Source organism: Episyrphus balteatus, chromosome 3 (assembly GCF_945859705.1).
Source record: "Episyrphus balteatus chromosome 3, idEpiBalt1.1, whole genome shotgun sequence".
Lineage (NCBI taxonomy): Eukaryota > Metazoa > Arthropoda > Insecta > Diptera > Syrphidae > Episyrphus > Episyrphus balteatus.
The window spans coordinates 24,611,526-24,626,682 of record NC_079136.1 but is presented as its reverse complement, the minus strand read 5'-3'; the positions used below and the strand labels follow the sequence as shown (position 1 = coordinate 24,626,682).

Below are 15,157 nucleotides of genomic sequence, written 5' to 3'. Positions count from 1 at the left end.
AAGTGACACTTTACGGAAACTGAAAATTTGTATGCTACATCAAAATTTCACAGACGTCACAACTTTTGACAAATTTTTCCCTTCTGACTGTACAATAAAATGTTTTTTTTTTTTGCACTAGCAAAAATGTAGACTAACAAACTTATCTATCAGAAATAATCTAGAAAACAATCTCTAATTTCGAGATGTATGTATATACAAAAATTATTTCTATATAGTCTAACCATTAAATCCGACATACATTTTAGTACATGATTATATGATTTTTAATAACGAAGATAATCATACAAAAAGGTCAATTTGTAAGTTTATAGAATTAATTACGTGAAAGAAAAGAGACTTCGAATCAGAATCTTAATTGTCAATGAAAACAAAGAAAAAATGATAGGATTTGAAATGGAGTAGATAAAAGTGCCAACTGCCAAGCTATAGCCCCGAATTCCTGTTTTCTTTACTTCTTGATAAGATGGCGTTAACTGAAGAACTTAAGCCACTGGATTAAAAATTCGACATACAGCGGCCCTTTTTGAATTTTTGAGCGAGAAAATCTTAAAATTTAGATTAGACTTTCTCAATCATGAACTTTTTGCCAGGACTTATGATTTTTCAAAACATATATATTTGACAACTAACTAATCTTTAAAGCTTTACAGTTATAACACGACAAAAATCATTGAGTCTGAATGTGAACTCTTTTTCATAGAAGTTCAATTTATTTCGAAACAAAGTTCACAAAAAAAAAGAATAATCATCATGACACTCGGTAAAACCAAACTGTTCTGTACGAATACATAATTTCATAATATAAAATTTTCAGTTTTATATTATTACAATTCGAGTACTGCACAAAAATCTGTCTGAGATGAGTAAAAAAAATCCAATGACAGCATTCATCTATTCATCGTGTCCTTTCATTTTGGTTCCTTTTAGTTATATGTTATAAAAATATGAAAATCGTTACAACTCACACACCCTCCGTCAACTCGTTCGAACCATTAATTTTTGTCCTTTATACTGCGGAATATATAGCAAACTATACATCTATAAAAATACATCAATGTATATGTGTGTTAAAGGACCCGAACCGTGTACTAGTTTGCATTTTATTATTATTTTTTTTTTAATCTCGTCAATGCACCAGAATCGAGGTCGACAATCTTCTAGCAATCCCTTACGTGACATGCATCTTTAATGAAGTGAGGTGCAATGTTCACTTGCCCTGATGTTATATGGGGTGCAAAATGGACATCAGATACAAGATACACTAAAGTACATACTTCGATTGTCGGTCATACTTTCATGTATGGTTATATGTCTGTAATAGCTTTGTTACAGTTTCTGGTCCTTGTGTATTTTGCAGCTTCTGTGGATGGATATGGATTTAATACCATCTGAAAATGACTGCGGTTAAATGGAAGATGTTATAAATCCATCCGTAGTAACGTTGTTATACGTTTAATGGCTTTTATTTTCATATTTACTCGTAAAACGTGTATGGTGTTTGGATATTGTTTTATATTAATGACGGAAATGTTTTTTTTTTTATATATTTTACAGATGTGTTGATGTTGTCGGTTTTCTTTTAAAACCCGCTAAGTGCCTCATGATCTGTTGAAATTTAAAATTTGTGTCCTTGGAGATATTAATTAACTTCTGAAACATAGTCAAAATTGATAAATTAATTTTAATTTTAATTTTAATTTTAATTTTAATTTTAATTTTAATTTTAATTTTAATTTTAATTTTAATTTTAATTTTAATTTTAATTTTAATTTTAATTTTAATTTTAATTTTAATTTTAATTTTAATTTTAATTTTAATTTTAATTTTAATTTTAATTTTAATTTTAATTTTAATTTTAATTTTAATTTTAATTTTAATTTTAATTTTAATTTTAATTTTAATTTTAATTTTAATTTTAATTTTAATTTTAATTTTAATTTTAATTTTAATTTTAATTTTAATTTTAATTTTAATTTTAATTTTAATTTTAATTTTAATTTTAATTTTAATTTTAATTTTAATTTTAATTTTAATTTTAATTTTAATTTTAATTTTAATTTTAATTTTAATTTTAATTTTAATTTTAATTTTAATTTTAATTTTAATTTTAATTTTAATTTTAATTTTAATTTTAATTTTAATTTTAATTTTAATTTTAATTTTAATTTTAATTTTAATTTTAATTTTAATTTTAATTTTAATTTTAATTTTAATTTTAATTTTAATTTTAATTTTAATTTTAATTTTAATTTTAATTTTAATTTTAATTTTAATTTTAATTTTAATTTTAATTTTAATTTTAATTTTAATTTTAATTTTAATTTTAATTTTAATTTTAATTTTAATTTTAATTTTAATTTTAATTTTAATTTTAATTTTAATTTTAATTTTAATTTTAATTTTAATTTTAATTTTAATTTTAATTTTAATTTTAATTTTAATTTTAATTTTAATTTTAATTTTAATTTTAATTTTAATTTTAATTTTAATTTTAATTTTAATTTTAATTTTAATTTTAATTTTAATTTTAATTTTAATTTTAATTTTAATTTTAATTTTAATTTTAATTTTAATTTTAATTTTAATTTTAATTTTAATTTTAATTTTAATTTTAATTTTAATTTTAATTTTAATTTTAATTTTAATTTTAATTTTAATTTTAATTTTAATTTTAATTTTAATTTTAATTTTAATTTTAATTTTAATTTTAATTTTAATTTTAATTTTAATTTTAATTTTAATTTTAATTTTAATTTTAATTTTAATTTTAATTTTAATTTTAATTTTAATTTTAATTTTAATTTTAATTTTAATTTTAATTTTAATTTTAATTTTAATTTTAATTTTAATTTTAATTTTAATTTTAATTTTAATTTTAATTTTAATTTTAATTTTAATTTTAATTTTAATTTTAATTTTAATTTTAATTTTAATTTTAATTTTAATTTTAATTTTAATTTTAATTTTAATTTTAATTTTAATTTTAATTTTAATTTTAATTTTAATTTTAATTTTAATTTTAATTTTAATTTTAATTTTAATTTTAATTTTAATTTTAATTTTAATTTTAATTTTAATTTTAATTTTAATTTTAATTTTAATTTTAATTTTAATTTTAATTTTAATTTTAATTTTAATTTTAATTTTAATTTTAATTTTAATTTTAATTTTAATTTTAATTTTAATTTTAATTTTAATTTTAATTTTAATTTTAATTTTAATTTTAATTTTAATTTTAATTTTAATTTTAATTTTAATTTTAATTTTAATTTTAATTTTAATTTTAATTTTAATTTTAATTTTAATGACTGACTTCATTCATCTGTTCTCCCATAACTTCTAAACTACTTGTAGGATTTTGACAAATGAGGTGTCGTTGAAAACGTCTTGTTTGTCCGCTGGCTATAGGCTATCCAGTTACACATTTCATTGAAAATGGTGCCCCCTAGAGACAAAAGTCATAAACTAATTTTTTTTTTCATGAGAGACGAGTTTTTAGTAAAATATCTTAAAATTACTTGCAATGCTCAATAGAAAGGCCTTTTTAGTCTGTGAAATCATTAGTTATTCATTTCATTCTATTAATAAACACTCAAGCCTTCGTGTAAACATTCTCGAACAAATTAATTTGTTATTTTCGTCTGCAAAGAAAACAAATGCCTTTTGCGGAGGTTCTTCTAGTTTACGTTTAAACCTTTCATGAAAACCCAGATGTATAATAAATTACCAATACTTTCTGGCACTCCAGCTGGCTTCATGTTTTGTTTACTTCTTTTTTCGTTTTTCCAAATAAGTTAATGCAACTGATGAACAGACAAAAATGTCGATCAAAATATATTTATTTTCTGACAAACCAAAACCATAACCGGTCCAAATTAAAATCAATGCGTCATCCTATAAAGAAAGAGATAGTCAATGAACCCAACTCACGTTAGGACTGTGAATTAAAATTGTTTTCATTTCCAGAGGGTAATTGTACCACACACCTCATTCCCCAAAAACTACTAATAACTAAATGTAAACAAAAACGCACAATAATGCCGATACCGGTTGTTGTTCCATTTGATATTGTGTGTAGTAACATGCAGAAATTAGGTGAACTTCTATTTGCAAGCTCCATCTATAGCCAGAGGCCCCCACCACTTGGTCCCACTTTAAAGTCTAGTACCACACTTTAATAACAACTGGTCAATTTCCCACTCTCAATTTATAGCCAACATCTCTTGCGCTAGCATAGTGAAAGGCTTTAAAAACCCCCAAACCTATCGGCGCTTGAACTAAAAGAGATCTTTACTCAGTACCCTGTTGACCGTGTGTCGTGTATCGCGTGAAAACACCTCATTCCGAAGTGTACAGACTTAAAGTAGATACGTTTACAATGAATTCCTCCAGTGCCATAGGATTACTTCTAGTTGGATTGGCTTTGATTCAAAGGAGTGGCGGCTTTCCGGACGGTGCTCCGGCTGATACCTGCGTCAAAAAACGCGCCAATCAACCCAACCACGGTCAAGCCCGACCACAACCTTTGAATACAAATCCCTTTGAAGTTGTTGCAAGTGCGGAAAGCTTCCATCCTGGACAACAAATCACAGGTGAGTGGTTTAAGGACTAAAGAGTCAAAAGCAGCTTCTTCCTTCGACCAGATTAAGGACTAGAAAATTCTTCTTCTAGTTGTAATCTACCCCTACGATAACCGTCATGTGTTCCGTGGATTCTTCATTCAGGCACGTGATGCAGTGACCAACGAGTGGATCGGTGATTGGGAACACAGTGAGAACACCAAAGGCATTCCAGAGTGTTCGGCCATTACTCATTCCGACAATCGGGATAAACTGGGAGCCAAGTTAATTTGGAGAGCGCCACAGCACAAAAGAGGACGTGTATATTTCACGTAAGTGGAAAAGAGTGTTTCAATTTTTTTGGTAAATTGTAAGCTTTAAAGTGCGTTTTCTGTTTTTATTTTTTTTTTCAACTTGTCTCTTTACACCATTTGATCGCCTCCTTTCGCCTCATTCTTCATTCGGGGAGGCAATCAATTTAGTATTGAGCAATTGAGTACAATTTCCCAACACTCTTGTTTGGTATCAGGTTCGAATGTTTGGTGTGGCGCAATAGAAGCAGTTTCACACGAACCGAACCAAGTCAAACCGTATACGCGTACTACATACGTTACTCGTATACGTTCGAATTATTTCGTCATCAATTTTTAAATCGGTGATGAAATTGAGTGCGTACTCAAATGTAAAAAGTGTATTTGTGTGCCATTTTTATTTTTTTGATATCCCTGAATTGGTCTCTGGAGGGATTAAAGGTTGTGTTGTAATATTAATTTTATCGTCAACGTAGGTATTTTATTTTATTTTTTTTATATTTGCATGCGTGAATTGAGTTGAAGGAGGTGTATTTTTATATGATAACGATTATGTTACACGTGACTTTAATATGCCACAGAAGACTAACGAAGGGTTTTACAATTTTACATACTGACATTAAACAAGCATAGACGAAATGTTTGGGTATTTTTGGGGATAATGGTGTTGATTTTGACTGACATTTGAGTTAAAGAAATGTTTAACCTTTTTGGTTAAATTGTACATATTGAACTTTTTTTTTAGGTAAATTTTTATTTTATTGGGATTGTGTCCTTTAAATTGGAATAGATTAGGATTAAAACATTAAGTGGGTAGGTACTTTTGTTTGATTTTTGATGATATGAATCTTGGTGGAACAGAAGGATCTAGATATTGTTTATACTAATTTTGCTTAAATGTCACAACATGGAACAGTTAAATTTACTAAGAGAAATTTTGATGGTTTATCGACTGAATCCTTTTTTTTCTAAATAAGAGAAAAGTAATCTTCTTCTGAAACAGATCCGTTCCATTCCTCAAAAACGCTCACTTATTAAATTTGACATGGACGTTTCATTTCGTGTCAAAAAAAATTTCGATGTTTTGGATATTCTTGAAATTTGGTACAGATGATTTTTTCTTAATTTCTTAATTAATTTCACTCAGATTTTTTTTTATCAATTCTTATAGTTTTTGAAATTGTAAGTTTTAAAACAATGAATTTTTTTACTTTCGATATACTTGAGATACAAATCAGACATGTATAACATTACGATGATGCAGATTTTCAAAAAAGTGGGTCCGGCAATTCTGTCTGTGTGTCTGTCTGTCTCTATCTGGAGCTGCAGCCTAAACGAGTGAAGTGATTTTCTTCAAATTTGGTATTTAGCAGTTTTGGGTGATTCCCTAGAGGGGAAATTGAAATTTTATTTTTATGACCAAAACTAACGGTACCTGCCTTATACACAGAGAAAAATAGACCACATAAAATAGAACAAAAACAATAAGATTTCTCTATGGTTTTCATCCAAGAAGGAAACCTTATTAAAACAATCGGGTTTTCCTTATTGTTTTAAAATCTGCAAAAAAATAAAAAAAACGATGACCAGGCTGGGAATCGAACTGGAGACTTCAAATCATTAGTGGCCCACCTTACCACCTGAACCAACCTGCCATGAAATTATTGATCGCGATTTTTGTTCTAGTGCTAAGTTGCAAAAAAAATCAACTTTTCAGTCAAATTTTAATAAGATTTTCTCTATAAAAATAATAAGAAATCTCCTTAAAAAAACCTTATTAATCGTTGATTTTAATAAGATTTCCTTATGAAATGTATGGACGGTAAAACAATATGGCAATCTGTTAGTTTTTAGCGGGTCATATTTTTCTCTGTGTAACGGAAATAGAAAAGTTAATTTTTTTTCAAAAACGGCTCTAACGATATTAATTAAAATTTTTGTGTGTAGTATTACACATAAGAGCCAACTTTTGAAATAAAAAAAAATATTTTTTGTACCGTTAATAACGGTACCTATCACAGAACGGTTTTTTTGATTTATGAATATCTCGTACAAGACTAACCCGATTTCGACGAAAATTGTTATACAAGAGCGTTTAAGTAAAGGTAATATTGAAATTTAAGAAAATTTTCAAAAAACACACTTTTGGATTTTTTAAAAATATTTTAAAACTTTTTTCGAAAAATCAGTTTTTTGAAAACGGGTTGACGAAAAATTTTTAAATTTCGTTTTAATGTGTAGGTAAATTAATTATTTCTTCAAAATGGCTTACCAATTTTTTTTTGAAAAATGTTAGAAAATATTTATATATGAAAAAATATTTTCCAAAATTTTTTTCTAAAAATACCTTTTTATACAAGAAATAATATGGCATACTTGGGTTTTTGTGAAAGATCATTTAAAACGGTATTTAATTAATTATAAAAACAGATTAAAATTTTTTATACTACTTATGAAATTTCTTCAAAATATCAAATCTTAAATTTCTTGAATAAAAAGCTTTAACATTAGAGTTACTTTAAGCATAAGAACAAGTACGTGCTACCCCAGTCGTGCAATTTATTTTAAAATGGCACAGTTACCAATTTTCTTTTTTTTTTAAATTGCATACTTCGATTCGTGGTAAAAATCTTTTAAAACGATGTTCAAGTAGGTAACATAATCTATAAAATTCATTAAAGAACAATATTATAATTTGTCATTAAATTTTTAGATGAAAAGTTTTATTTACCACAAGAGTATACCTAAGTAAGTGTTATCAGTTGATCATTTTAGATAATGCAAAATGCAAACCATTTTTTCCAAGAAAATAATAATTTTATTGCATTCTTAGCACTTCGCTTCAATTAGTTAAGAAACTAAGGACATAAGATATTTCTTGGGCTTAATGCCAAGCCCACAAAATCGCTTACATTTAAGTAAAATATAAAGGTCATTAAAAATAAATACTCCAAAATTAAGATGTTATACTTTTTTATCACTTATTTGTTTTTTAACAATTATTGTAATTTTTAAATCGTTAGGTACTTAAATTTGGAATTCAAATCAAATGGTATACTTTACTTCGGTTGTTTTAATCATTAAACAAAAATAAAATTTTTTTTTCAATTTCCTGCACATTTCTTTTTTTAATTTTGATAAAATTCATTTAAAATTTAACAAACTAATATTATTACAAGATCCAAAATATGCGAACATTTTATTGTTAGTAACACGTATTTTTTAAATTAAATTTTTTCTAAATTAAGATAATAAATAAAATATAAGTAACTAGGTATGTACCTAAAACCTACAACCTACATATTTAATCATTTGTTTGCATCAATTAATAATAATAACAATATTTCTTCAATCAACGATAAAAAATCGTTCCTAATTAGTTCGCCACAACTGTAGTATTACCTTTTATTTATTAATTCATTATGGTTATCTACAAAAATTATCATAGTTCATCATTATGGTTAATTTTCACAGTACCTAAAAATAAATCATAAAAATCAAAAATAATCTTCTGATTATTAAAAAATTGGCTTCAAATTTAACAATTGCTTTTTGCATTCAATATACAACATCCTCGATAGTATAGTGGTCAGTATCCCCGCCTGTCACGCGGGAGACCGGGGTTCAATTCCCCGTCGGGGAGATTTGTGAAAATCTTTTTTTTTTTTTAATTTTGTTTGTTGACAAACAAAAACACGTTTTTGTTTACATAGACCAGTGCCAATCCGGTTTTCAGAAGGCAAAAACAGGGCAGAAAAAGTCGAATGCCTTGTTCGATTTCACTAAAAAGTTTTTTTTATAGAAATCAAAGTATATTTTTCTAATGGTTTTTGTGCGCTGAGCTTGAATCTGAAGTCAGAAAAATTCTATCACATCACGTTTTTGACATATTACCATGCCAAAAATCAGAAAAATAGTGTTTGGGACGTTCAAAATTCAATATCTCTTTGGTTTCTATGGAAAATTATTTCTCGCCAATATTACTGTCATTTACGGAAAAATCAATCTAAAAAATCGTTTTTTTCAATTTTTCTCAATATTTTCTAAAACAAAAGTATAGTTTTTCCACACAATCTTTAAAAAACGGTTTTAAGCTAAATAATATCATTCCAAACTTTTCAAAAATCAAAAATTTTTTCGGTTACTTTTTTGATTGAAAAATAGGCTATTTTTTCAAATTAAATTCGTCAAAAATCCAAAAATTAACTTTTTGCTCAAAAAACATTTTTAATAGATAGAAAACATAACAAAGTAATTTTTAAACAAGTTTTGTTAAGATCCAACTATTTTTGTAAAAGATAAAAATAAAAAATAAAAAAATCGTATTTTTGCATTTTTTTCAATATTTTTGAGGTTATAGAAACAAATTGTTTGAGTAAAAGTTGTAGACATTAATACTACCTACAACTTTTGCATTTGACTTTTTTCGATAGGACGTCTTAACTTGACAGAAATTGTTAAAAACCATGATTTTTAACACCCACCCCACTTGTTCGCCCATCCACCCCCTTTCCCCCAATTTTTTGTGGGCAATTTATTTTTTCCCTTTCATATACCATTTATCCTAAATTATCCCACCACCCATATGCTGCTAATAATTTTTTTATTTTCAAAAATTATATTGGCACTGGTCTAACAATGATGTGTAACTTCATTAATTTATAATGTATTATGTAGTCTACTTAGCTTTAATTAATGTCAATAAACTATTTTTTTATTGAATCAAAGCGCTTTGGAAAGTTAAACGACATGGTATCTATTCTTTTACAATTTATTAGAGCTATAAAGTATACTTGCTGGTTTGCTGGACAATTTAAAGTAATCTGGAATCTATGCGATAAAAAGAACAATTAAAAATTTATGAATAAATTACTTCAGATCAAAAGTTGTTCAAAACCATTGTAGCGAGTTTAGAACCGCAACCGATCTACATTTTTGTCCTACAAAATGACCTTGTTCTAATCTCTTTCACTATTTGAGTATCTTGGATACTTTTGTGTTATATTTATTCCATACATTCATCAGGGTCAAATTGTTGTTCAAGTTTTAGGAAAATATATAATTTGATGTGTTTGTTCGTGATTGTTTAATTCTATGTTTATTGCACTAATTGCTTTTGTTACAATTACAACTAATAACACACATAATAGCCAACATTTCGTAAATGCATTCCAAAGTTTCATAATAACGTCATTATATTACATAAGACAAGAGTTTCTGCAACAATCTCTTACAATGGACATTAAATCCCTCTTTTAAACAGACACACATTTTTGGTGCGTTATAGAGATTGGTATCGTTTAGTTTTATGGACAACATGGTCCACAAAACACTTAAATGTCATTTCCTTCTCTGTTCAATATGGCTAAGTCATATAGTAATTGTGTAGTGGACTTGGATTTTATTCATAAGTTAGTCTCTAGATATCGTGATGGTGCAGAAGCTTTGAGTTGATAACTTCTTCGTTGTGAAGCATAGTCAGCAAAAGTTAGATTAATAGGTGATTCAATATAAATTTTTTTTAATGAAATACTAGTTACCATAACATCATATATTTTTATAAAAATAATAAAAAAATGATTAAAAAAAAATAATGAATCACATCCATTTCAATACCAAAACTAATAAGGTATCATTACAAATTAAAATTTAGGCTTCAAAAATGTTTTTCTTTTTTCTATTTAACGACAAATTAATGAGTGAAAACGTGAAAAATGAATGCAAAACAAATAAAAATATCGGTCATAAATTAAATATTGTAATTTAGTAGTGGAGTAACTAAAGCTCAAAAATTGGCAATATTAGGGAACCCGGCCGAACAGCTTAGATTTTGATGATCTTTTTTTTCAAACGTCGGTAATTAAAAATACTTTAAAGTCTATAGATTAAAAATTGCCGGTGTTGCCGTTTTGATTTTTTAAATTTAATTGAAGATTTTTGTGAACAAAAACAAATTTTTTTCAAAAATTTTTCTTAAATTTCATAAATTAATTGATGCCAAAAGATTGTCTAGGAAATTCAAGGAAAAAAAATATATGGGAGTGAGGGACAATCTTCCATAGTTCAAGCGATAGATGCAATTTTCTTATTAATTGACTTCAAACACAAAAAAAAATATTTGAACACAACGGCAACACCTACAATATTCAAATATACATTTTTTAAAAGCTTGAAGCTTAGTCATATATGTAAAAATTAAAATTAAGTTAATTGAATGAACGGCTTTTGAAAGATTGGTAATTGAACTCAGATTTTTGAAAAAAAAAAAAAATTATTGAAAAAATTTTAACATGTCGTTTTTTAAACTTGGTCGTAATACAAAATGCATTTATTTTCAAATTTTTTTGGCCGCATTTATTATGATTTCAAATTATAAAAGGAAATGTCAATATGTATTACGGTTTATGAAAAAAATTAAAAAGTATTTCATTTTAGAAGAACTTTTTTTAATAAAAGTTTTGAAAAAAAAATGTAATTTATTTTTTTTTTAAAGTTCAACATCTAAACATAAAATTATTTTTTATTCATTTAATAACCCTTACTGTTGAAAGTTAAATAGCAAAAGTTTAAAGTTCCTATTTACCACAGTCTTTGAGAAAATTAATTATTTCAATGCAAAAATTCAGTTTTAATAAAAAAAAAAACCATTGAAATTGAAGTAATTTTTCATTTTTTTTTCAAGAGTGTGATATATTTTACCTTTTTTGCTTCGAAATTCAACTGATAATATTTATGGCCAAAAATTTTTTTTAAATAAATTCATATTTTATTAGAAAAAGTTTGGAAAGAAGTCATTTTAAATTTTTCTAATAACATTTTTTTTTGTAATTCTGAGTTTGAGGACCATTTTTTCAAAAAGTCTTGATTAAATTAAGTGGATTTAAATTTAAGAGATAAGAATGAGCTTCTGGCTTTTTAAAAATGTATTTTAAAATATTGTAGGTGTTGCCGTTGTTTTCAAAATATTTTTTTTGTGTTTGAGGTCAGAATGTTAGAAAATTGCATTTATCGCTTAAACGATTAAAGATTGTCCCTTACTGCCTTTTATATATTTTCCTTAAATTACCTAGAGAATCTTTTGCTATCATTTGTTTTATGAAATTTAAGCAAAAAAAATGGTTTTGTTAAAAAAAAAATAATTTTAATTTAAAAAAACAATACGGCAACACCGGCAATTTTTAATCTATAGACTTTAAAGTATTTTTAATTACCTACGTTTGAAAAAAAAAATCGTCAAAATCAGAGCTGTTCGGCCGGGTTCCCTAATAATTTGCTTTAGTTACTCTACTATAGGTCAAAATTAATATAAAAATCACAAAAAATATATATACAAAATAAAAGCCCTGACTTATCGCACTTGCGAAATTCACTCTTTGTCCGCCGTCTGGAATATGTTTTAATGATAATAATCTGACTAAGGGTTCAAAGTTGCTTAAATTCGTAATTTTAAATTAAATTAAATTAAAAACATAAAATAAAAAAAATTCGTTTATCGAAGAAAAAAAATCTGAAAATTGAATTCAACCTCAAAAAATGTACGTCATTTGGTAATGAATGCATTTTTTAGATAAATAATAAATAAAGTTGCTATGCCATTTTGTAGTAGGTATTTATTCATCAACAGCAAAACGACCTTAATTTAAAAATCAAGTTATATCCCATTTTCGAAAAATTTATTTTTGTGTTTTTTTTTTTTTTTGTTAAATATCTTATATTATAGTGCCTCTATGTAAACCGATTCGACATTGGTATCTTAAATTAATCTTGGGAAATTTGCCTATAAGGGTCATTTAAGCGACAAATCGATTTCGTGGTCACTGTGGTGTATGCGTAACATTTTTACTTCTTACAGTAGGGGCAAGAGTATTGGTTTCGTGTAAATAATTGTATTGAAGTCATGAACTGGTGATTGAAGTTATACTTTTCAATCACAGAAATCACTATAAAAATGTCTTTTAAAATTAGGTTGTAACAAATGAGTTCACTCTGATACAAACTAGGAAAAGAATTTTTTTTTCTCAAATCAAAAATTTTACTCGATATGCGGCTGTGCGTTCATCCTTACACATTTCCACATCATAAAAAGGCGGAACAATTTTCTTCAAATTCAAATTTATTTATTTTTTAAGTTGAAATCAATTTTTTACAAATTAAAAATAAAAATATTTAAAATGCCTTTCGTCATTTTTTATACAATCCAAAATTTGAGGGAACGCTCCCTTTTGGTTTCGATTTGAGTGATGACTATGAATAAGGACTTACATATATAAAGCAAAATCTTTAGATTTTTCTCAACTTGAGTACGAATATGAATTTCGTGCTTATTCGAATAAAATATTTAATTCACAAAAATACAATTTTAAATTTAATAGTTAAGCTGTTAAAAAAGAACACAATAAAGGCTATTTGCTAGGTTTATCTGATAAATGATTGTGTTTACTTATGTTTAAAAAAAATTATTTTTTTTTTCTTATATATTTTCAGGGGAACTGTACTTCAAGAATACGGAACGTTTTGGAGTGACATTGTTGGGAAAGTTCAATCTCCAGCCAAACACTAAAATATTTTCTCTTTTTTTTTATTTACTTTAAGTTTACATTATAAATTAACTACAAGAAAATTTGTTTTTATTTTACAAAAAAACATTGAATAATAAAGTCAAACATAGATGACTCTATTTCAAATATAAATATGTATGTATGTATAAATATGTATTATTTACAGTTAATTTTTTATTTGAAAACTCAATACTTATTAGTTTTGAAATGATTCCTGAAATGTTTAGTTGTTTCGAAGTTGTTTGGTTCCATTTGTTCCGGAATTTGAATTCAATATATGAAAGATTTTTCCGATTTTTGACAACAAAAAAATCAACAGAAAAATTGTATCACATAACGTTACAGGTTTGATCTTCTTAACAAGCAGAGTACCAAAAAATTCAAAAGGGAAAATCTTGAATTTAAACCAACATATTTGAAACCAATACCATCACCAAACCTTTCGAACAAGCCAAAAACACCTTAGATGTGGTTATGTTTTCCAGCTCTGCAAAAAGCATAAATAAGGAAATTGAATCTTCATTTCTGTAATCTTCGTAATGCCATCAGTTTCTATTTTTTAAAAATAAATTACTCACTATAGGAATACCTGCTATCATAGTATACAACTTTCATTTACCTATTTTCATATTCTTTAAGGATGTCAAGGATTTGTATAGGTGAGTATAATAAATTAAAGATTTACTCAAATTTCCCCAACGAAGAAAACTTCTTTGATTGAAACTAAATATATGAAAGGATTGAAGAATTTCTAACCCACACATAAATAACAACAAAACATAATCTCAATAAAATCTGCGGATAATAGTAAACAGCCGCTGGATAACATAATTCAATGGCTTTTCACAAAATATGATGAATTACCATATTATATATTTTTCTTCCAAGCTCCTGAAGTAATTTTCTTAAGTAAACCCAAGTCAATCGGAGCTGTGTTTTGTATTCACCCAAAATGAATTCCAAATAAGATTTTCGTATACACACTTCACAAAACACAACCCTTTTCCAAGAACATAATAGAACAAGAAACCTTTATAGGAAAAAGGATCAGAAGAAGGAAAACAAAAATTCTTTTCAACTATTTTCGTATTCTCAATATGTACTCTCCTGGGAAAACTATTCTACATAGAAATATACACAATCAAATATCGACGACGTAGAGATATGGAAATTCAGAAATTTCGATGGATCGATTTGATTTGATATAAGAACTGTTCCCAAGGGTACATGAAACTAGTTAGTTTGATTAAGCCCGGGATAGCTCCACAGCTAATATGTTTCGATAACAACATTGATTCGAAATTTGATTTTGTTCTCGTTACAGGAGAGTAGAAATATTAGAGAGGGAGGAGTATTCTTGCAAATACTTACATTCGTACATATTGGATTTTCAATATCAAGGTTATTATGCTCGTAGAAGAGTCTTATACACTTCTATTCGGAATCGTATTTACCTTCATACAGTTTCAAAGTAGATTTTTTATGTGAAAATATGAGGTCAAGTTTATTCCTAGTGGAATTTGATTAACATTTTTTTTATTTTATTTTTTGAGAAGCAAAAAATTTGTTTGTTTTTTCTTAAATGAAACTCATGACCATGAGATGACAAATATTCAGGTATTTTCAGAAGCGATAAAATAAAAATCAATAATTCTATTTGTGTTTCAAATTTATTCGTGAAAACGAAATTCGATCAAACATATACTTTCTACTGCAATTTTTCATT

At 25.8% G+C, this 15,157-nt stretch overlaps 1 protein-coding gene, 1 long non-coding RNA gene and 1 other non-coding gene across 3 annotated transcripts; 2 read left to right on the top strand and 1 right to left on the bottom strand.

Annotated features, from left to right (window-relative positions):
• Positions 1-3,389: 3,389 nt before the first annotated feature.
• LOC129916639 (uncharacterized) lies at positions 3,390-4,158 on the bottom strand. Its single transcript, XR_008772519.1, has 3 exons — positions 3,731-4,158; positions 3,522-3,663; positions 3,390-3,448 (listed from the first exon to the last, which is right to left on the bottom strand). It is a non-coding gene; the product is annotated as an uncharacterized LOC129916639 (long non-coding RNA).
• Positions 4,159-4,244: 86 nt separating this feature from the next.
• LOC129916638 (putative defense protein 3) lies at positions 4,245-13,484 on the top strand. The gene is made up of 3 exons (XM_055996730.1): positions 4,245-4,595; positions 4,675-4,894; positions 13,358-13,484. The coding sequence occupies exons 1-3, from the start codon at positions 4,382-4,384 to the stop codon at positions 13,431-13,433; spliced, it is 510 nt and encodes a 169-aa protein (XP_055852705.1). The 5' UTR covers positions 4,245-4,381; the 3' UTR covers positions 13,434-13,484.
• Trnad-guc (transfer RNA aspartic acid (anticodon GUC)) lies at positions 8,445-8,516 on the top strand. Its single transcript has one exon. It is a non-coding gene; the product is annotated as a tRNA-Asp (tRNA).
• Positions 13,485-15,157: the final 1,673 nt, after the last annotated feature.

Excerpts from the sequence above, each read along its gene's own strand:
- LOC129916638 (XM_055996730.1), top strand. The coding sequence starts at position 4,382 with ATGAATTCCTCCAGTGCCATAGGATTACTTCTAGTTGGATTGGCTTTG. Across the intron at positions 4,596-4,674 it reads TCCTGGACAACAAATCACAG|TTGTAATCTACCCCTACGAT; the intron begins GTGAGTGGTTTA and ends TTCTTCTTCTAG. Across the intron at positions 4,895-13,357 it reads AGAGGACGTGTATATTTCAC|GGGAACTGTACTTCAAGAAT; the intron begins GTAAGTGGAAAA and ends ATATATTTTCAG.